The sequence below is a fragment of the Penicillium lagena genome (assembly GCF_028827675.1).
Source record: "Penicillium lagena strain IBT 129212 chromosome Unknown utg000006l_segment0_segment0, whole genome shotgun sequence".
Lineage (NCBI taxonomy): Eukaryota > Fungi > Ascomycota > Eurotiomycetes > Eurotiales > Aspergillaceae > Penicillium > Penicillium lagena.
In genome coordinates, this window is record NW_026623227.1 from 2,895,617 (window position 1) to 2,917,342 (window position 21,726).

The 21,726-nt window shown below is 51.8% G+C and overlaps 8 protein-coding genes across 8 annotated transcripts; 4 read left to right on the plus strand and 4 right to left on the minus strand.

The window, feature by feature from the left end:
- Positions 1–288: 288 nt before the first annotated feature.
- N7510_009323 (uncharacterized protein) lies at positions 289–3,897 on the plus strand (the record flags this gene model as incomplete). Its single annotated transcript, XM_056981248.1, has 3 exons — positions 289–2,370; positions 2,427–3,815; positions 3,883–3,897. The coding sequence occupies 3 exons, from the start codon at positions 289–291 to the stop codon at positions 3,895–3,897; spliced, it is 3,486 nt and encodes a 1,161-aa protein (XP_056831457.1).
- A 753-nt stretch (positions 3,898–4,650) lies between these two features.
- N7510_009324 (Ran family GTP-binding nuclear protein) lies at positions 4,651–5,681 on the minus strand (the record flags this gene model as incomplete). Its single annotated transcript, XM_056981249.1, has 5 exons — positions 4,651–4,782; positions 4,837–5,042; positions 5,094–5,247; positions 5,324–5,416; positions 5,616–5,681. The coding sequence occupies 5 exons, from the start codon at positions 5,679–5,681 to the stop codon at positions 4,651–4,653; spliced, it is 651 nt and encodes a 216-aa protein (XP_056831458.1).
- Positions 5,682–5,922: 241 nt separating this feature from the next.
- Positions 5,923–6,875, minus strand: N7510_009325 (putative 26S proteasome non-ATPase regulatory subunit Nas2; the record flags this gene model as incomplete). Its single annotated transcript, XM_056981250.1, has 2 exons — positions 5,923–6,583; positions 6,820–6,875. 2 exons carry the CDS (start codon positions 6,873–6,875, stop codon positions 5,923–5,925), a joined length of 717 nt encoding a protein of 238 aa, XP_056831459.1.
- Positions 6,876–7,245: 370 nt separating this feature from the next.
- N7510_009326 (putative Rho guanyl nucleotide exchange factor) lies at positions 7,246–9,972 on the plus strand (the record flags this gene model as incomplete). Its single annotated transcript, XM_056981251.1, has 6 exons — positions 7,246–7,803; positions 7,862–8,170; positions 8,224–8,424; positions 8,474–8,692; positions 8,743–8,968; positions 9,020–9,972. 6 exons carry the CDS (start codon positions 7,246–7,248, stop codon positions 9,970–9,972), a joined length of 2,466 nt encoding a protein of 821 aa, XP_056831460.1.
- Positions 9,973–10,434: 462 nt separating this feature from the next.
- Positions 10,435–10,901, plus strand: N7510_009327 (SBDS family protein; the record flags this gene model as incomplete). Its single annotated transcript, XM_056981252.1, has 3 exons — positions 10,435–10,598; positions 10,652–10,775; positions 10,842–10,901. 3 exons carry the CDS (start codon positions 10,435–10,437, stop codon positions 10,899–10,901), a joined length of 348 nt encoding a protein of 115 aa, XP_056831461.1.
- Positions 10,902–11,319: 418 nt separating this feature from the next.
- On the minus strand, positions 11,320–11,864 carry N7510_009328 (uncharacterized protein; the record flags this gene model as incomplete). The annotated part of the gene is made up of 3 exons (XM_056981253.1): positions 11,320–11,376; positions 11,435–11,751; positions 11,807–11,864. 3 exons carry the CDS (start codon positions 11,862–11,864, stop codon positions 11,320–11,322), a joined length of 432 nt encoding a protein of 143 aa, XP_056831462.1.
- A 3,986-nt stretch (positions 11,865–15,850) lies between these two features.
- Positions 15,851–17,669, plus strand: N7510_009329 (putative NADPH oxidase (NoxA); the record flags this gene model as incomplete). The annotated part of the gene is made up of 4 exons (XM_056981254.1): positions 15,851–15,960; positions 16,008–16,262; positions 16,311–16,720; positions 16,780–17,669. 4 exons carry the CDS (start codon positions 15,851–15,853, stop codon positions 17,667–17,669), a joined length of 1,665 nt encoding a protein of 554 aa, XP_056831463.1.
- A 335-nt stretch (positions 17,670–18,004) lies between these two features.
- Positions 18,005–21,657, minus strand: N7510_009330 (uncharacterized protein; the record flags this gene model as incomplete). The annotated part of the gene is made up of 3 exons (XM_056981255.1): positions 18,005–19,027; positions 19,078–21,591; positions 21,646–21,657. Coding segments are annotated over 3 exons (3,549 nt in total), but the record flags the coding sequence as incomplete, so codon positions are not given.
- Between the last annotated feature and the right edge of the window lie 69 nt (positions 21,658–21,726).

Consider the following 21,726-nt stretch of genomic DNA (forward strand, 5'->3'; position numbering starts at 1 on the left):
CGAAACGATGATTTCTTCACCTCTCATGCTTTGTTTTCCTTTTCCTTCCTCTGCAACTGCCCGCGCTCCCTGTGGCTTCCCATGTTTGCTTATCATAGGCTGACCTACCTATCAGATTCTCCGCGATCGTCTCACTCTCTCTACGGTTTTCTGTCATATACCCACTGGCTAGTCGTCAGGTTGATCTGCCCAGCCCAGCATTCTTTCAAACCGTCACTTCATCAACCACACTCCGGACCGAACTGAAACCATCGGTCCCTACCTGGTCTGGCAGGCCAGTCTCCAAAGATGGCCTCTGCCGTGGGAACCATGTCCGCTGAGGACAAGATCAAGGACCTCTGCGAGGATATCGACCTACAAAAGTTCATCTACGAGGACCTGCAAGACAGGGAACCGGGTGAGTCGGAGGAGTCGGAGGAGATCCTGAGAACCATCAGGAATCTTGAAGCGCAGGTCGCTGCCCTACTTGGTGGTGATTCCGATGGCCCTGCCTCCGCCCAGAGCGTTGAGTTACCCCGGGACACGCCTCCTCCAGCCCTCGGGGCCGCAGCGGTGCCTCCCCGACCGCCACAGGAAGGGTATACACACAGGCCTTCCCCCCGACCCGCGGCTACGTCTTCCTCCAGGCCCAGAGCACCATCTCCTGCGGCTCCTTCGTTGCCCAGCATGCACACTCCGCGATTTCCATCTACTCCAACTTCTAGGATGCCAGGGCCAGGCCCTGTATCGGATTCGTATTGGCCTTCATCTGCGCCGTCACCCTTTGCCATTCAGGATCGCAACCTTCTCCCAAGCCAGGTGTCATCGTCTCGTGATTCCTCTCGCAAGAGATCTCGCCAGGATTCAGGCAGCTCCCCGCATCAACATGGACCGTCAAAGTATCGATCGGTCATCAACCCACCTACAAATCCATCGAGACCGCAGCCCTCAAGAACCAGACAGACACTGGAGGAAAAATTGGCCGCAAACAGGGAAGCGTACGAGGAGATGATGGAACCCGACTCTGTGGAAATGACCGCACAGCTGGAGAGGATCTCGCCGTCCACCGTCCTTGCCAATCTTCGGAAAGAGGAAGAGGACCAGGCAAGACTCATCCGTGAAGATTTCCAAATGGAGCAGGACGCTGAACTCGCTCGGATGCTCCAGGCCCAGGAAAACGAGTATATTTCTCTGAGTAGCTCCGTTTCGCCTCCTCCGTTCCACCGGTCTCTGCCCTCCTTTGACAATATCCCTGACAGAACTCATTTGCCGAAGATCAAGAAGGATCCCGGTTATCCTCTCATCGAACCACCTCGTCACTATGAAACTATACTCGACGAAGACGATAATGATGACGATTTTGAGGAAATCTCCGGGGACCATTTTCGTTCTCGGTTTGGGGTTTCGTCTACGGGACTGCCTTTTGGGATGCCGGGAGCGTTTCCTGGAATGTCTCACCCAGGGGGTCCGTATATGGGGATGCCTCCACCACTGTTGCCTCCCAGAAATCTTCCGTGGCTGGGCGTGGACCCGAACGCAGCAGAAAGAAGTCTTGGTTTTGCCCAAGATGTGACAAGCAATGAGTTCTTTAATGGAGAGGACGATGCAGATTCAGACGATATAGTCGAGCGCTATGAAGAGAGAAACTTCCCAGTTGACATCAAAAACCTTCTCACTGGTATCAAAGATATCCGCGAAGCGACTAAAGCTGACAACGAGGAGACGCCCCAGTCGCTCCAGGTCACGCTCATGAAGCACCAAAAGATTGGTCTGAAATGGATGAAGGCCAAGGAAGAGAGTCCCCACAAGGGAGGCATTCTCGCAGATGACATGGGCCTCGGGAAAACCATTCAGGCCATTGCTCTTATGGCTTCACGTCCGTTCACCGATCCTGATCGTCGGCCTACTTTAATTCTTGCCCCAAAGGCGTTGCTGGAGCAATGGAAGGCAGAGATCATGCGACATGTCAAACCGGGGAAGGATCAGCTGTCGGTCTTCATTTTCCATAACCTGAGTCGACACGTTCCATGGCGAGAGCTGAAGAATCACGACGTTGTGATTACAACTTTTGGCACACTTGTGGCCAATTTTAAGACGATACTTCAGGCAGAAAAAGCCTCGGAAGAGGGCAAGGACCCCAGCATCGTGAGGCAGCTCCGTGAGCAGTCATCGCTCTTCGGCCCGTCTAGCAAATGGCACCGTATTATCGTCGACGAGGCACAGAACATCAAGAACCCTCGCTCAAAGTCGTCAAAGGCATGCTGCCGCTTGGATGCTACCTACCGCTGGTGTTTGACGGGAACACCCATGATGAACCGCCTGGAAGATCTGCAGGCTCTCATCAAGTTTCTTAAAATTCGGCCCTACAACAATCCCGACAAATTTAAATTCGTGAGTTACACCCTTACGCCCACAAGAAAAGACAAGATATTGACCACTCTCTGTAGACATTTACCAGCCCTAGGTCGTTTAGGAGTCAACCTGAGGTGGTCATGGCAATGCTGCGTGTCTTGGTGAAAGCTATCTGCCTTCGCCGTACTAAGAAAACGAAGATCGACGGCGAGTCTATTTTGCAGCTACCACCGAAAGTGGTGGAGAAGACCCACGTCGTATTTAGCGACCAAGAAGATGCGATGTACAGAGAGTTGGAGAAGAACACACAGGGCCAGATCGAGCGGTATCTGGATGCTGGCACCATGGGCAAAAATTACAGCCATGTACTGGTTCTTCTCCTCCGTCTCCGACAGGCTTGCTGCCACGCTCACCTTCTGAAGGGGTTCCGTATCGGTCTCGACCTGCCCACAGCCGTGCCGGGTATAGATCTTATCGCCAATGCTAAGCTCTTGAGTCAAACCGTAGTCGACCGGCTCAAGAATAACGCAGACGAAGAAGACGGCACTTGTCCTATCTGCATGGACAGCGTGGAAAACGCAGTGATCTACATTCCCTGCGGCCACTCCCTGTGTTCCGAATGTTTTGCTCGATTCTCAGGTCCTGGCACGGACAGCCCGGGTGATATCGAGACTCTGATCAAATGCCAGAACTGTCGTGGGCCTGTCGATCCTCGCACGATTACGGACGGATATTCATTTCAAAAGGTCCACAACCCGGACTCACTGCCCCCCTCCGAGGTCGATGACCAGCCAGAACCAGAGAAACAACAAGAGGGGCCTGAATCGGAAGGATCGGAGCCTGACACCGAAGACGAAGAAGATTCAAACCCCAAGAAACTCTCCCTGGCCGAGCTCCGCGCCGCAGCCCAGAAGAACAAGAAGGAGAAGAACAAGTACCTGCGCCGTCTGGAGAAGACGTACGTGCCCAGTTCGAAGATTGAAAAAGCCATGGAGATCCTGCAAGCCAACGAAGACCGCGGCAATGACGAGAAGACTATCATCTTCAGCCAGTTTACCTCCCTGCTGGATCTGCTAGAGGTCCCTATCAAGCGCCGCGGTTGGGGGTACGCCCGCTACGACGGCTGCATGGCTACCAAGGACCGCCTTGAGTCCGTCACGGTCTTCTCGCAGGATCCGGCTTGCAAGATCATGCTCGTCTCGCTCAAAGCGGGCAATGCGGGCCTGAATCTCGTCTCTGCATCCCATGTCATCGTTTTTGATCCATTTTGGAACCCGTATATTGAGGATCAGGCGGTTGACCGCGCACACCGGATCGGTCAGACGAAGGATGTCTTCGTCCATCGCTTGCTCGTCACCAATACCGTTGAGGATCGCATCATCGAGCTGCAGGATAAGAAGCGCGATTTGATTGACGGTGCCCTCGACGAGGGTGGTACTATGAACGTCGCTCGGTTGGATCACAGAGAACTAGCATATCTCTTCGTATGTTCGACGCATCCTTTTTCTTTTTTCCTCTCCTGGGCCTTGCTAACTTTTTCATTTTCTAAAGGGCGTTCGGGACTAAGCACAGTCCTTTCGAGGATGTCTGGTTCATTACCGGGATTTGCATGCATGCCGCCTCGTTGCAGCTGTGCTTTTCGGTTTATCTTTCTTTCGCTTTGGTTTCAGGTCTTTGCTTTTTGGGTTGCATATGGCACCGATGAAAATAGCCCCTTGCTTTTGTTTTTTGTTATACCCCCGGTGCTCCAGTCCAATGTCCAACTGTCCATACGAATAGAACGCTTTCTTTTCCCATTTCTATCTCTACGCTCTGCCAGATGATTTTGCGTTAAGACAACCATAGAAATTGATCTCGGTTGTATTTTGATCTGAACCTTTTTTCGAGGCACTACGTATAGATGAAGAATTAGAGACAACGTCTAGTCTTGTTGAAAGAAGAATTTTTTTCTGCGTTCTGCAGTCTGTTTGCAAACTGCTTTTTTATACCGTCTGCTTCGTTTCAGGGGGGGGCAAAATATTGGGGGCATTGAGATGGTCAAGAGTCTAAGCTACTAAGTGTTGTGTTTGGGGGAAACAAAAGTGTAAGAAAAAAGAAATGCATAATCGTGCGCAGCGCCATCAGTCTTTTATTTCAAACCACCACCACCGCTAGCACACACCCGCCATCATTGTATCGTGATTTCTCAAAGACTTTGCTTTTGCAGGCAAAAATCAAAAACGTCGACGCGGAGCGAATGGATTCCCTTTGGAAGGAAAGAAAAGCTGAGGAGCCCCAACCTCCAAGTTGGTAAACTTTGTAGGCTGATGTACCGCCCATTTACAGGTCGGCGTCATCCTCGTCGGGCAGGGGCATCGCTGCTGCAGCCTCCATCTCCTTGCGAGCTGCCTCGAGCTGCTCGAGGTCGACCTGCACCTCCGGGGGAGCGAGGGCAATGGCAGCGACGAATTCCTGGAGACAGCGTTAGTGTTTGGTTTTAAACGGGACAGGGGGAGGAAAACGCACCAGCTGGGGGTTGCCAACCAGCTTCCGAGCGAGCCACAGGAAGGGCTTCTCGAAGTTGTAGTTGGACTTGGCAGAGATGTCGTAGTACTGGAGGTTCTTCTTGCGGTGGAAGGTGATGGTCTTGGCCTTGACCTTGCGCTCCTTCACATCGACCTTGTTACCGCACAGCACGATGGGGATGTGCTCGCAGACACGGACGAGATCACCTAGATAGGGTTAGTTCGGATACTTTGATCAGAGGAGACCAAAAAACTCACGGTGCCAGTTGGGCACGTTCTTGTAGGTGATACGCGAGGTGACATCGAACATGATGATACCGGCCTGGCCGTTGATGTAGTATCCATCGCGGAGGCCACCGAACTTCTCCTGACCAGCGGTATCCCACACGTCGAACTGAATCGGGCCCAGGTTCTATCGCATCAGGTTAGTCGGGACAGTTCACACGAGCGCCCCCGCTCGGAGGGGGCTGGCGGGGCAGATAACATACGGTGGTGAAGCCGAGAGGGTGCACCTCCACACCGAGAGTGGCAATGTACTTCTTCTCGAACTCGCCAGTCAGGTGGCGCTTGACGAAAGTGGTCTGGTCGGGATTGGATGCGTTAGCGATGGAATTTTGGCGAGGTCGGCCGGTTGGGCAGATATTTATTTTGATTGTTGGCAATCGCGGGGCAAGGGGGAAAACAAGCTGTTCATCCACTATCGAGGCGGAGGGTGGCCGTTCTGATGGGACATTCGCTCTCAGACGATCGAGAGATGCTTCAGGAGCCAAATCCGCTTACCTTGCCAGTACCACCGTCACCGACCAAGACGAGCTTGAAGGTGGGTGGGGCTTGCGCATCGGCCATGGTGGGCGATGAGACAATAAATTCGAGATTAAAACGAGGACTGGAGCGAAGAGGAGGATGCGCGTCGTCGATTCTGGATGATCGAAGCGAAGCGGTTCTGGGGGAAGGGGGGTTGGGGGTGAGGCGAAAGAAGGAGAGAAGAAGTGAATAATGCGCGGATGGAATTTTTGCCCCAGCGGGTCACGTGGACTGTGTGCCTGGTAAACAAGCACACTTGTTTACTTCTACATTGGACACCAACTCATAGCATCATATTCTTCATGACTAAAAGAGACGAAAACCCATTTTGCGCCGAGCCCAGCCCATGTCTCCTCACAACGGAACTAGATGGCAACCTAGCAGACCACGCCCACCCCAATCTCGCCGGGGAACGAGCCGGAGATCCAGCTCCATCGTAGTCCCAGACCCGCTCTCGTCCTTTCGAACCACCTTGACGGACAACGGACGCTGCACAGACGGTTAACACTGGCTTCCGATCAGAGAGAGTATGTGTGCCTACCCCTTCGCTCTGTTGCACCACCTCTGCGACCTTGGACAGGCGCTCGTGGTTCATCCAATGAACATTCCCAAAGCTGCGAATGGTATCGCCCGCTTTGAGCCCTGCTTGGTCTGCCGGACTACCGGAAACCACGCTGTTGACCTTGGCAAACGGTGCCCCCGCATCCGCCACGCTAGTACCCGACGGGGCTTGTATTGTAGCCGGCACACTGGTGCCATTTGGAGTGGGTGTGGTGGTCTGCGCATTCTGCAGACTGGCGAAGTGGGCATGGAGGCCCTTTTCGAGATAGGTCATGACCTCCTTGTGGTCATTACGTAGGTGGATGATACGCACACGCGTCGTTCGCACTGTATAAAACGTCTCAGCGACCTGTAGCGATGTGGAGGGAATGATGGCAGCCCACCTTGAGCGATGTCGATGTCATCGCGGGGATATCCATCAAAGGTCGTCAGAGAGGAGTTCATGTTGACTCCATGCTAGCAGCTTATTAGCAAGCAAGCGGCGACATCTGTGAATCCTCACTCATACCGAACCGAGAACGCTGCTGAGCGCCGACAATTCTGCTTCGATGCGGTCCTTCTCCGTCATCAGTTCGTCCATCGACAGCTTCGACAGGTCGCGCGGGGCAGCCCCCCGGACGTGGGTCCGGAGGCGACAGTGGGAGCGTGGATGTCGTCGTCCATGAGGATGCCCATAGTAGGAGACAGGCAGATCAGATCATTGCGCGGGTGGGAGGAAGAGTAAGAAGTGGAGGAAGATGAAAGTGTGGGTCGGGCAAGCTCTCTCTTTATCTAAGCATCTTCTAGTTCACCAACTTGCCTGAACTCAACAAACAACCACACCAACACCAACAATGAAACACGAACGCCTGATCGGGCTCCGGCGCAGGAGGTTCGGTGACACCTTCGCGCCTTCCCATCATGACGTACCTGGATGAGATTCAAATCGCCTGCCTGGTCGCGACTGCCTCGCGCCTTCCTCCGTCGTCATGGCTCTGGTGGTCTTTGCTTGGTCTCGCGGGAGTTGTTGCTGCATACTTCAGCCGAGTTGCGGTTGCTATCTACCATGGAGTCCCCGGTGTGTGGTGCGGAAGAGTCCATGCTGCTGGATGCTTCCGACAGTGAAAACGTCGCCCTGGTCAACAAGACCATCGCCGCCGGCACCATGACCGAGAAGCCTGCTGGGCCTCATCCCTTTAAGAAGTGGGTGGACAGCTTTCGGGCTCGAAAACACACGGCTCCTACCATCCCACAGCGATACGTGGAGGGCTGGTCGGATTCTTCTGCGGAATTCTCCGTGCCAAACCCCACGGCTCGCCATGGATCACCACAGGATCAGCACTGGGAGAGACTGTCGGGCCACTCGTCGCTGCTGGGGACTGTCAAAACCACGACCCTGAGCATCGCCAGCCAGAGCATGGCCAGATCGAGAGGGACGACCCAGAGCACGGCGGGCCAGAGCACCATCTCCGATACTCGCATTTCCGCAGACAGCTCTCGACCAACCTCCAGCCACTGCATCGACGAGGCCGCCGATCTGCGGGCGACCAAACGTCGGCAGGTCTTATGGGAGATTGTGGCAACGGAGTCGGATTATGTCCGTGGTCTGAAAGCGCTCACTGGGGTATGTTTCCGAAGGACCGACCCGCTTGGTCCTGGCGCTGATATTCCTGCTCGGACAGATTCTCTCGATCTTCAACACTCGGCCCGAAATCTATCACAACGTGCAGTCGATCCGGGAGATCCATGAGCGCTTCCTCACGCAGATTCAGGCCACATTTCCCACATCAGCACCCAACGCTGATGATGCTAGCGTGCCTGATATCCTGTCGCGCGGACTTCATAAACGTTTAGGTGTGATTGATCTCCCTGGATTCAAGAATCGGTCCTTGAGAACGCGAAACTTCAAAGTATCGTTGAAACAGCGCCTGAAAGCGCTCTCGGCAGAGCCTTTTGAAGCTCTCGAGGTTGCTCGAGACATTGAAAAACTGGTTGGTCTTCAGCTTCCGTGCATCGTCTACGAATGACTGACCATGAAATATAGTCCATTTCCTTTGCGGTATACGAGGAATTCTGCAGAAACTATGAACTGCTTACGCAGGATGTGGCACTTTTACGGCGGTCGATTCCGAATTGGGCCGTGTTTGATCAGGGTATCGAGGCATTATCAAAATCAGTAACGTCGATGGAAAGTCGGAAACAGGAGGAAAACCGGTCGATGTCCTTGAACGATCTGCTCATCAAGGTTTGAGTTTTCACCTTGGGATATGTCCCAGTCGCTAATAGAGAACTAGCCCGTCCAACGTCTCTGCAAATATCCTCTTCTCCTTCAAGATTTGCTCAGACACACTCCTGTCAGTGACTGCCCATCTTCCCATGATGGTATCCGACAGATCCTAGAAAGCCTACGTGTCTTGGTGACAAAAATCAACTCGGCGACGGGGAACCCCGTTAACAAAGACCGGATCCAGAAGACCATTCAACTGCAAGGGAAGATCGATTTCTCCGATATGGTATGTGATTTTGAGTTGATTCAGGTACACTGGGCCAACACTTTGAATAGCACACGCTTCAGGACATCTACAAGGAGCTTGGCCCGATGATCTTGTGCGGCGTCTTGCACGTTACCTATCAAGCGCCCGAAGGTCCCATGGGGGAATTCATGGTATGCGTTCTCTTCAATTGCTACTTTCTCCTTGCCAAAGGAATCGACGACTTCCGCCGGCTGGAAGCGGTGGCTTGTATCCACATTGGGGATTTGAAGATGGACACGCTGCAGAACGGACGAGGTAAACGCTCCCCACTGACCTCTTTTGTGACCAATTGACTAACTTCTCTAGGGCTTTGTTGCTACGGGTGCCTGTTTTCATGGAAGCTTCTGTTCCAAGATCAAGATGAGAACTACGAGTTTGTCATGAGCGCTTCCTCAGCGACGGAGGAAAAATACTGGAAGACCGAGACCCTGAAATCTGTCGCAGTGCTGGCAGAAATGGCCAAGCCGGGCGCGTGGGATTCGAGGAAATATTCGTTCCTGAACATCGCGCTCGTGCCACTGGATCGCATTCAATACGCCGCGGCTTCCCTGGTCCGGCGATCGTCCATGGATCCCATAGCAATCTCGCGGAAGTGCCATGTCCAACAGGTGTCCATCAAGAAGACGCACTGCCCCCATAATTCTGAAGAGGCCATCAGCCAGGTCGACGGGGAGGTTGAACGGCCGAAGACTCCCGCCTCCCGCTCCGCACTGGTAGTGACCGCCAGACGGATGGACCGCATTCGCCTGGAGAGATTGATCGCCGAAGTCTATACGCGCGATGTTCTTCCCCTACCCGGAATGGTCCTTGGAAGAGGGGATCTCTTCCGACGTGGCTCCATCATGAGACGACTCAGCTTCCACACGGGATTTGCCAGGCGATCCAGCTCCGTCAGCACCTCTCGATCCGGGCCCGTCGCCGATTCGGGGTCGCTGGATGAATACACCGCATCCCTGGCCGGCAGTGAATGTGCAGAAGACTCGCACGCGGGGTCGGATGTCGATTACGAGCTGCCCAAAACACCGACCTCGACTCTCGGGCGATCCAGGACGTCACGGTTCCGTAGTGCGCCCAAGAGAGTCACCGGTCCAGCATCTTCTCCACGCAGCGAGAAGTGTCGGTCTCAGGATGGAAACCCAGAGTGGTCCCCGTCACGCAAGAAGTGGGGGTCTCCCATGGCGTTTCTGAGTGCGCTGACGCCCAGGAATCTGATGCGGCCGCGTTCCAGCTTGGGCCAAGGTACGGAGGAGGACTATTAGGGGGGCGAAGGGGGTTGTGGGGGCATGGAGTGAGTGGTACGATGATGCCTTGGCTGAGACGTAATTGTAGGCCGTTCCGTAGTCAAATGGAATGCCCACTGGGCCTTGATCGGCCAAATTGTCCTTTCTCCACATCAGGCAGGGAGCTCCCACACGATGACGTCGGTTGTCGCAGCGGAGCCGTGGTCGAAGACATAAAAGGCGCAGCGAAGGTGCGAGGAAGGCACACGATCAGTTTCTGACTTTCGCATTATTATCCTTCCCTGTGAATCCCTCGCTCGCAACCCGCATTGTCCAGCTTGGCTGTTTATAGATCGCCGACCGACCCACTGACGTCATCCACTGTCATCTGCTTCTTAAAGCGGCTCGTCGACCACTTCACCTCTTCCCACATCCTCCCTCCTCCAGTTTTGAACCATTGTGACAAACACACCCGAATTCCTTCCAATTGAACCACCCAACATGCCTCGTGCCAACGAATCTACCTCCAAGATCTTCTACAAGGGTCGCTCCGACGACTTCATCGTCTTCGTCGACGACCTTGACATCCTGCACAAGTGGAGGAAGGACCGCAGCATCCCATTGAGCGATGTTTTGAACGGGTGGAAGATCTTCGTTACTCATTCGTAGGTTTATCGGTCCTGAGGCAATCTTCTTTACTAACATCGCCGGACTGCAGCCACGGAGCACAAGGTGTGCTGGACAGTGCCAGCAACGCGAGTCTGCAGAATGAGTTCGGGACCTCTAATGAGGACGAGTGCATGGTGAAGATCCTGGAAGGTGGCGAGTACCAGGCTTCCACGGTTTGTCTTTCCCCCTTCCATCCATCGTGTCGTCCGAGTGCTAACCTTGCATACCTACTCTGCTAGACACGCGAGCGCGAAGGTTCCAAGAATGACTCCAAGGGCGCTATGGGCGTCTCCCGCTAAATATCCCCCATTCCTCACAGGAATGGAGGAAGCTGTTCCGGCGAATTCTTTATCCCTCCTCGGATAAGAGTGTTCCATATCGCATCACATTCCCGGCCTATCTACTATGTATCTCCTCTCCGACATCGCGCGGATGGTTTGGTCGATGACCAATATCTACACCGCCCGGAATGAGTCGAGGAAAGAGAGATTGTCTGGTCTGGAATTTATGTTCCTTTTCAGTTGCATCGAAATAACAGGCTTCTTTCTGGACCTGATATGAGATAATGAACTCAAATGAGAAATACTCATCCTCCTGATCTCTCTTGCTCGTATGCGTAGTTCACCAGCCAGTCATTATAGAATTATATTCATTTGTAGATATCTAGCAGACATGAGGGGTATAGCAATAGTACCCCGACAGGAAAAACAACGAATGCTATGCTTTGAGCACCCTCGATCTCTTCGGTAAAGTCCACGGCTCGGGACACACCACCTAGGAAGCCAGCGTTAGCTTTAAACCTCTCAAAACAAGGCACGCATCAATAACATACCTCGCCTTCACTATACGCCCAGAAATACACCCCGATCCCCACAAGATAGTAAATCGCCGGATCGGTGCCTTGGTAGAGGAGCGCTGCGAACACAGCGCTGAGCGGGTAGACGATGAGTCGAAATTCAATGCTGCGGTGTAGTATTGAGCCCGCGAAGGGCTTGAGCGGCCATTCCCACGCCAGGCCAACCAGCCCGGTAACGAGGTTGAGGATCTGGAGGATCGGAATCGGGCTGACGGCGGCGTCGAGGTTGCGCGAGATGAAATCCCAGAAAACTTTGGGCCAGATGAAGCCTTCGATGGCGCTGGCGATTTGGTCTGGAGGGCGGGATGTTAGATAGAAGATGGGATTGTGAGAATCACACCAACGTACAAGCTGATGCTGTGAGGATGATTAGGCGCCCCCAGTGGTTCTTGATTAACCGGCCCATCGTGTATGTGTATGTGTGTGTGGTGTGTATAGTTCTGGGAAATCTCTCGATAGATTCCGCCGTTTCAAGGAAGAAGAGAAAACGTGGTTATCGCTCAAGTGGCCGGACTTGCGACGATAGAAAGGTTTCCCTCGTGGCTGGAAGAGTACCTAATGCATGGTGCCCTCGGCTGATATTCTTCAAAGGTCTGTGGTGTTAGTGTGATTGGGCGGGACGGGGATGTGACAGAGCGGATCTTGCAGCGGGCGTACGCAAATCAGCGGCCCTGGCGCCAGCCTTGGGCGTGACGAGCTGCAGGACGGATCGTCTCGCCCACATTGCACTTGTCAAAGGTTGGCCACCCCCGATTGTCAGATGATTATCCCCACACACGGGGGAGGGTGCCTATATTTAGTCTGTGGGAGGTGCGTGGCCTTTGGACGGAACTATGTATGTACCCTGTAGCGCAATCCGATGTTCTCGAGGGAACTATGAATCTGTGTAACTCGTTCGTATTCTTTGTTCGGCCCGCTCTCAGGCACTTCTTTTGGTTCTAATTAATATTTCCCTTTCTACTGCAATATTCGAAATCAGCTATACCAATGTATAAACGGAAACTTCAAGTCTATTAGTGTCAGAAATTGAGGATAATGTGCCCATCTTCCAAATTTCGATGACATAGGCTTGGCTTGCCTCCAAAAGTCCAAGTTCATCACCCTCGCGCCTTTTTGCCCTTATGTATGAAACCTTTCAATGCGACCGGTCAAGAACGCTGGCTACAAGCCGATATTGTTTTTAACGGAATAACTATTTTCCGACGACGAATTAGGATTTTCTTCTGCATACACTTGCTTCCCCTTGCCCGCCCGAGTCATCACTCAGCAACCGTCAAAGCAAAACAGATGCCACCAAATTCGGCAGCATGGCAACTATGAATATTGACCACTTAATTTCGATGGATATATTTCTCGGCGATCCACCAAATTCAATTACATCGTATCGGTTTTCTTACCATGCAGGAGACAAGATCTTGGGATCAGTCTCTATCCGATCCGAGATAGACGTGCGGTTTGACTCGTTGGATATATGCTTTATAGGTTAATACCCCCTTTTGTGGAGTTTCGTTTATTGTCATCTACCAAGAAGATTACTTATCTTAGGAGTAGGAGAAGAATCGACGTCTGTACGGAATGAGAAGACTGTCCGTCAATTTCAGAACATTAGATTTCCAATAGACGAATCAGCTCTTCCGCCCCAGAATTTATTGAAAAAGAATCATATATATTGCTTCAAATTTGGCTTTGAAGTAACTGACCGTCTGGCTAGGGCTTCCTGTAACCACTTTGTCCGCAATGAATTTATCCGGGAAGCCCATCTGCAGCCTCCGCCAAGCTTTGGTGATCCAAGCATAGCCGGCTTTGGTGGCAGGCTGCGCGATGACTTTGCACCATCGGCTTGCAAGATAATCTATATGATTCAGGCCAAATTGAATCGCAAAAGCCTAACATCTGCGGGATCGCAAATTACGGTGCAAAAAAGTTTGAAAATACGAGTTAAGCCAGCTGGACAAGCTTTGATTTCGTCTTCAATGTACAGTGGCAACCAGTGCTATCCGCAACAGACTATCGCGATTCGAAAGGGTCGTTCAAATTCAATATTGGGGCATTTGGTTGCGACAGTTATAACACCCGAGCTTTTCCATCTTCCTCTACGTGAGACGGATGGATCGATGCGCCAGACAATTCGTCTCAGTCTTCGCTTTGAGAAAAAAGGTAGACATGACGAGCTACCTCGCGTTCATTCCCTAAGAGGACGTGTTATAGCTACAACTTTTTTCACCAAGACCTTCCACTGCGATATACCAGCGAAAAAGAAGGATATTTTTGGAAAGGGGATCAATTTTTCTGACAGCATTCTCTCCACATTTTCTCATTCTATTGCATCACTTCAATGGACATATGAGCAATCAGATTGCTTCTCTGCTATTTTGCTCATACCGGTCAAGGTTTCTCATCAGTATATTATTCCGACCTTTCATTCTTGTCACATCTCACGGACTTACACCTTGGACTTACGACTAGAGGTGCACGGTGCCCCTTCAGTGAAAATCGCGACTCCAATGCAAATATCATCCTTCGAAGAAGATCAGCACTTTCTGCCTTCATACAGCGGATGACAAGATCAAGCTGAGAAGTGGATGTCTAGTGCCCATTTGAATCCATGGTCGTTGAGTTCTTTTTGTATTTATCGAGATATCTCGCTTGTAAAACACTGCACGGGAGGCAGCATTTAAAGCACTTTCGTATAAAACATGTCCTTCAAAGTCTCTTCCAGGGTAAGTAAAATACAAAGTCTGTTCTACGAAGTGGGGTGTTCACGGCTATACCACATTCACACTGGCGTGTTTTAATATAGATTTTAGGAAAAAATCCACGAGAGTGTTGAGGTAGAACTGATTTCGAATATTGCTGTACCGTTTTTCTTTTCTTTCTGACTTAGAACCTCGTCGAATCACTGGACCCCTATTAACTTGCTTATGGCTCGTTCCTGCAGTTCATCCCCGATTCAGCCTTTGCGGCCTTGTCTGTGACTTATGATTGGGATACCCCCGAGAGGAATTGAGATTCGAGGAAGAGTAAACAGCACAATATTATATCGCAACCTAACTATCGGCATTGACATCCAGGTTTATTTGTACAGATCATCTTTCTGGCATTTGGACCACGCACCTTAACTCTAAAGACACAGGACGCCAGACCCAAACCGTAACGCTAAGCCCGTCCGAGTTAGGATGGCCGACTAGGGTGAGATCAGATGTGATGAAAAGCCAGCGCTTGCAGAATGCATTTCATAGGCCAGCGTACACTGCGAGTCCCTCACTCGCTTCAGTTGGCGCCGACCATTCACCAGCCTCCCTGCCAACTTTCCCCCCAAAAGCATTTTCTCCGATGGTCGGGTTGTTCGTATGGACGGTACGGAGTCGGGATGGTATCAGATCAGGTTGGGCATCCATGCCCTACCCTTGGACGTATGCTTTCTGTGCATGAAACAAATTCTCGCGCGATCGGACCTGACGTTCTGATTGCGACCGGGATTCAACAAAATACAACATTTCATGCACTGATAGCAGGAACTAAATCCGGTGTAGACTCCGCTCCAGCCTCCACATTTCCCATTTCCCCGAGCCAGCAAACGACACCTATCACACCACGAGCAGGCTGTTTCCTAAAGGAACAAAGTTAGAAGCACAGACATCGTCAGACATTAGAGTCTGATTGGGCCCGAACCCACCGTTCTTGCTCGGTTGTTGTGGCCGCTGAATGCGAATGTAATTATAGATCGGCCCCTCGCACCCCTGCAGCCAAAAACCACATCGCTGGAATCTTCGTCTCCCTGACATCAGCCCTCGACTTCACTGTCAACACCAGCCATGATTGTTTCGACTATCCTCTGCATCCTGAGCCTTATACAGTGCCTCTAGCCGCGCAACCGCATCTTGAAACATCAAACGTTGCCAGGCTGGACTCGCGAAGCGCATCATCCCACGAAAACAGCAATAACCAGACCATCTGTGTGCCGTGACTGTCAGCTCTCTTTGTTCGATATCTGCAGTTCCAGTGGCTTCGGAGTCCTTCACAGAACCGAGCCTTAAGGCGGCCATCCCACGAATATCCCTCGACCACGAAGCGACCACGAAGCCGCCAATTCCAACAGTCCAAGTCGAGCGAGTTCCCTGATATCGAAAGAAACGGCTTTGTCTCTGCAGTAATCAATTCATGGAGAACCCGATTTGCAAACGACCTGTCCATCTACAATATCTCGGGCCATTTTATTCCTGATATCGCAACTAAGTGAATTACTCTCCACTTCTTCATAAAGCGGCGATCGACAGTAGCTCCGGGTTGCTGGTCAACCATCTCAATCCTTCTCTCCTTAATCTGCCAAATCCGTGTCGCTGGCCGACATCTTCTCTCGTGCATACCGAGAATCTCAACCCCACCCACAATATGGCCGTCTCCAATGATTCATGGATTCGGCGGCACGATCTGACATGGTCCAAAATGGTGTTCTATTTGTTCTTTTGGGGAGCCCATTTTGGACTCTTTGGCGTAGGATGGTACGTTGTTCATTTAGTTGCCATATCTCTCACTAACACCGTGGCAGGTACTTGCAAGCAACGAATGCAAAGCTAGCTGGTCTAAACGTCCTGACGTATTCCGTTTGGATCTCAAGAGGTGCAGGCCTTACCCTCTCGGTGGATGCAACCTTGATTCTACTTCCGATGTGCCGGAATATCGTGCGATGGCTCAGACCTCAGATCCGATGGCTGCCGCTCGACGAGTCTGCCTGGTTCCACCGTCAGGTCGCCTATGCATTGCTGGTGTTCACTGCCATTCATACCGCTGCCCACTATGTCAAGTATGCAACCCATACCCCGGGATGAAACATATTGCTAATTCACCATAGCTTCTACAACATCGAAAAAAACCATATTCGACCCGAACTGGCGGTGGAAATTCACTTCGCTCGCGCCGGTGGTGTTACAGGCCACGTCATGCTCCTCTGTATGATGCTCATGTACACGACGGCACACGCTCGCATTCGACAGCAGGCATTCGAGACATTCTGGTATGCTCACCATTTATTCATTCCATTCATGCTGGCCCTCTATACACACGCCACTGGATGCTTTGTGCGAGATACCGTCAGTCCTTATTCGCCGTTTGCCGGAAAACCCTTCTGGGACCATTGTTTAGGCTATGAAGGTTGGAGATGGGAGCTGGTGGCGGGCGGCCTTTACCTGCTCGAGCGACTCTACCGCGAGATTCGATCTCGACGGGAGACTGTGATCACGAAGGTGATCCGCCATCCCTACGGTAAGACAGTTCAATGCCTCGAAAATAAAGAGAAATGAAAAATGCTAACGCCGCAACAGCTGCCATGGAAATACAATTCCACAAACCCAGCATGAAATACAAAGCCGGACAGTGGCTCTTCCTTCAAGTGCCAGATGTGTCCAATACACAATGGCACCCTTTCACCATCACCTCGTGTCCCTTTGATCCGTACATCAGCGTCCACGTCCGCCAAGTAGGCGACTTCACGCGTGCACTCGGTGATGCTCTCGGATGTGGACCGGCACAGGCTGCGGATTTAGAAGGCCTAGACCCGCTGGGCATGTACGAAGTGGCCCTACAGAACGGACAGATGATGCCCAAACTCCGCATCGATGGACCGTACGGAGCACCGGCTGAGGATGTCTTCGAGAACGAAATCGCCGTGTTGATCGGCACCGGCATCGGCGTGACGCCCTGGGCCTCCATCCTTAAAAATATCTGGCACCTGCGCTCAAGCCCGAACCCGCCACGCCGTCTGCGCCGTGTCGAGTTCATCTGGGTCTGCAAGGACACGTCGTCCTTTGAATGGTTCCAGGCTCTTCTCTCCTCCCTCGAGGCCCAGTCCGCCAACACAGCCGCCCACGAGGGTAGTACCGAGTTCCTACGCATCCACACCTACCTTACACAACGTCTTGACGATGACACTGCCGCCAATATCTATCTAAACTCCGTCGGCCAGGCCCTCGATCCGCTGACGGAATTGCGCAGCCGGACAAACTTCGGCCGCCCAGACTTCAAGCGTCTTTTCACGGCCATGCGTCTCGGCTTACACAATCAAAAATACATTTCGGGTCTTCAGAATACACCCACCACCGAGATCGGAGTGTATTTCTGTGGTCCGAATACTGCTGCCAGACAGATTAACGATGCAGCCAAGTCTTCATCGACTAAGAATGTCCGGTTCAAGTTCTGGAAGGAGCACTTCTAGGTTCTGGGCGTTCTGTTTATCTTTTGCTGAGATAGCCTTATATACGACATCATGATTGACGAGTCTCTCTGCGGTCTTGCGCTGGTTTTATTGGTTATTTCTTTGGGTTGTTGGATATAAATGATGGACGATATCTGTGTCCTGTACTATAGTTTTGATCCCTGCAAATGCACCACTGCATGCCACCTAAGCTCTTCTTCTCCAAGTGCTGAATCGTCATTGCTGTTCATTCATGCATGATTTATTTAATAGTTTAATGTACAAGGGTAGATAGAATACAGAAGGGCCTCTGGGCCTGGGTATTCTCAACGAGTCGGGGACTCCAATGCTTACACTTTCTCATCACCACTCTCCAGGTCATCTGGTAGATGGACTGGAGCCACCAAAGCCGAGTTGACAACATCGCCCTGGTCTTTTCGCTTGAGCGTGTGGAACATATCCTCGAGCTGGGTCCCGATGTCGACGTGGATGCGGAGTTCTCGTTCATCAAGAGCATTGTACAAATCACAAAGCTCATAGAAACTCATTCCGTCTTGATTATTTCCAGTCGGAGAATCGCCTTGTAAGATATCTGCTCGCAGATGTTCGAAGGCAAGCATGATGAGCTCCTTGGACCACGGACATGAGCGCATACCGCGGTAGAACACCTGCTTGGCACGGCGAGCATCCTTGTTGACGTAGAGCTCGAAGAGAACATACAGTTTCCACAGGCTCAAGTTCGACCGGGCCGTGCTGGCATCCGCACTGTGGCGGGCTATCGTATCTCCGGGTGGAGATTGGTCACCAATTGCTCTCTCGAATGCAGCGCGCACAGAATGGACCGTAGAGCCTCCCACTACTGGGCGGCTCAGCTCGTTGTATATGGCAAATAGGTGGTTCGAGACTGGAGTGCTCTGTGAAGCGACGGGCGAAATCGCAAAGGTGTCAAGTCTGTCGAATGCGGTGTTGAGATTTCCTCCATTAGGTTCTCGAATATTTCGCATACGATCATATATGTGGAACCGAGACTTGTGCCAAGCCAGGAGTGATAAAAACATGGTGTTCCTGGGGAAAAGGGACACACTCTCTTCGAGCAAGATGCGGATTTGTTCGGGGACGAACGTGCCGCGTCGTTTGATGTGGTAATAAATGAATTTGGCTCGTGCCTGGTGCAGTAATTCAGCTGTGAAAGCCTTGACACCTTCTTCCTGCAGAGGCAAGGCCGCGAGCCGGGCAACAGCAGAACTGTAAACCTTGAGAGACTTTTCGAAGGCTAATGCTTCTGCGAAGTAGACCAGAATCGCAAGGCAGTCGCTGTAAGCGGTAAAGACTTGGGGTTTCCTGTACCCGATCGCGGTTTCCTGTGCGTTGGACAGATACTGTAGACAATTAGTGTCGATTTACACTTTCACAGAGCAGGCGTGCTTACATTCTGGATCCGCAGGAAGTTAGTTGCGATGAATTGTTGTGGATATTCATTTTCCTCGAGTTTCTTCAAATCAATGCTGTTATGCGGTATGGCGTGCAGAAGCTTTCGTACACGGGAGACGTCTTCGCTCTGCATGCACTCCCAAATCCAGGTATTCCAAAGAATGCCGCAATCAATTCGGTCTCGTTCCTCAAAGCTCGAAGTCATTGATAAGGTAGTGGACCACACATGCTCAGCAATTGAAAGACTACCAGAACGATGCTGCATCAGCGCAAAACAGTTGTAAAGTCGCATGTTTGATGACCTCTTTTTCAAGAGCTGTTTTGCGTATCGTTTCGCCACATTTACGTCGCATGCAAATTCGACTGCCAAAGAGTACTCGGCTAACTCATCGTCCTGAGGATTGGTCTCCACCAAAGACCTGAGGGACTGGCGCACCCATTCCGAGTTGATGATAGATGAATGGGTTGAGCTGACAATCTTCCATGCTTCAAATGAAGCAAACCACGAACCGGAATCTGCAAAGTATGTGCTAGTGGTGTGGAGAAAGCTGTGATGTCGAAACAGGAATGGTGACATCGAGGGCGTAGATGCATCGTTTTCTGAGCGAGCGACCCACTGCTCGAGGTGATAGAGAGGGTTGTCCAAAAATTCGTTGCGTAGGAAATTGTCCCCACTCCACAGACGGGTCGTCTGTGAATTCTCAGCAACTGCCAGATGGGGTAAGTGACAGAAGTACAAAAAGCCATCGATCAGCTCATCCACAGATTCTAAGTCCCAAAACAAGGACAGAATGTCCTGCAAGTCCTCGAAAAGAACCACTCGGTTGAGATCATCCTCATCCCCTGCATCCAAGGATCGAGCAGGCATTTGACCATTACCAATCCGCTCCCGCTCAGTCTCTGCCCAAGAAGGGAACATACGCCGGGTCTCTATTTTGTGGTGGTGATTCCATGTGCAAGATTCAACCTCCAGACCGTTTCCATGATTCCAGCCTTGCGCACCTTTTTCTCCAATGCGAGGCCGTTCAGATTCCCAGAATTCCTTAAATCGTGTAAGAGCCTCTTCTCGATGGCCTTGTTCGATGAGAGAGTTCGGCCGGAAGCAAGTAAATTCGAGAATCGCCTGCCAGAGAGCTACAGCCAGTTCCAGGAAACCCGCTTCTCGAATAAGGAGTGTTAAACGCAGAAAGAGGTAGCCTTGAATTTGATTTCTCTGAGACCCGGCTGTGTTGGATGCATTGAGCGTCAGGCATTCGATGAAAATCTTCACAGACCTGGAATAAGTGAAATCAACTGTTTCAGTCTGGCGAAAGTCGAGGTATTTGACCCAGAGACTGATGAACCCAGGGTGCGCTTTGAGAGCGGCTTCCCATTTTGCCGCAAGTGTTTTGGTGTCCCAAATTTTCCCTCCTTCTTCCAATCGCCCAAGTAACAAGCGAACTGTAAGAGGAGATTTGCCGGCTTTTTTCAGAGCCTTCTCGTAAAGGCTAAGCTTGATATCGGCCAAGCCCTGCCGCTCGGCGTAGGTTAAGGACTGATCTTTTGCTCGTGAACCACGGATAAGAAGGTCTTGATAATCAATGAACTGAAGCCACAAGCTGACATCGTGAGGATGATTCTCCACAGCCCGAGAAAGCTCTGCATTGCGAAGTCGGATCTCTGTATCCGGGTCAGACCGAGCAGTCTCATCGCCTTCAGATTCTGAGCCCAACACGAGCTCTTCATCGCTAGAAAGTATATCTTCAGGCTTCGCTTTACCCAGGATGGATCGGTAGGCATGCCGCTCATCTTCCGAGTGGATTTCGCCTGCTGCGTATTTGGGACGACGCCTGGTCTTGAATGGAAGGTAGTCTTTTGCTAGATCTTCTGCAGGACGGGAAAGAGAGCCTGGGCGTATGCGGACATGGTCTGTGGTCCGAATACGAGACTTGAACAGAGATTTGGTTGAGCCGGCGGCCCTCGCGAACTCTGCTGAAGGCTTCAAAACCACTTTGTCGAGAGTGGTCAAGTCACGATCAATCCGGTATGACGACGGAATTCCAATGACAAATCCTGCGCCAGTTCGGTGATATTCAGGTATGCTATATCTGTGAATTGTGCCGTATGTGATGATGTCCCGGTCGCCCTTGCGGTCGATAACATAAATGTCGTTCGTCTCGGCGGGAGATCTAGCTCGGGGTCGTTCAATTGTGTTCGAGGAGCGGACTTTCTCATGCTCACGGTGCTTTTCCGAGCTCACCGCAGGACGTTCGCGAGACCGACGGCGCTTGCTGTGAGGAGAGCGGGTGCGATTCTCTGATCGGTGTGAACGATGGTCCCTTGATCGCTGAGACTCTTTTCTATGTTCCCGAGACTCCTTCTCATGATCCTCACGGTCCCGACGACGACGTTTCGGGTGGCGATGATCCTCGTGGTCTCGTTCGGAGGTCGCGCCATCGCGATCTGACGCGCGTTGGAGCTCTGGCGGGGCTGGCGGCGGCCGCTTGAAGCTGGCAAACCGCGGGACAGACTTCTGACTGTGAGTTAGTATCCTGCAGTTGCAAGAGTATCGGCTATTTGCACTCACCCCGGCCTCCATCGTGGTGGATGGCAGCGACTTGGGTTCGGTTTAGTTATCGCGGAGTGCGAGAGATATAGATACCGGAGA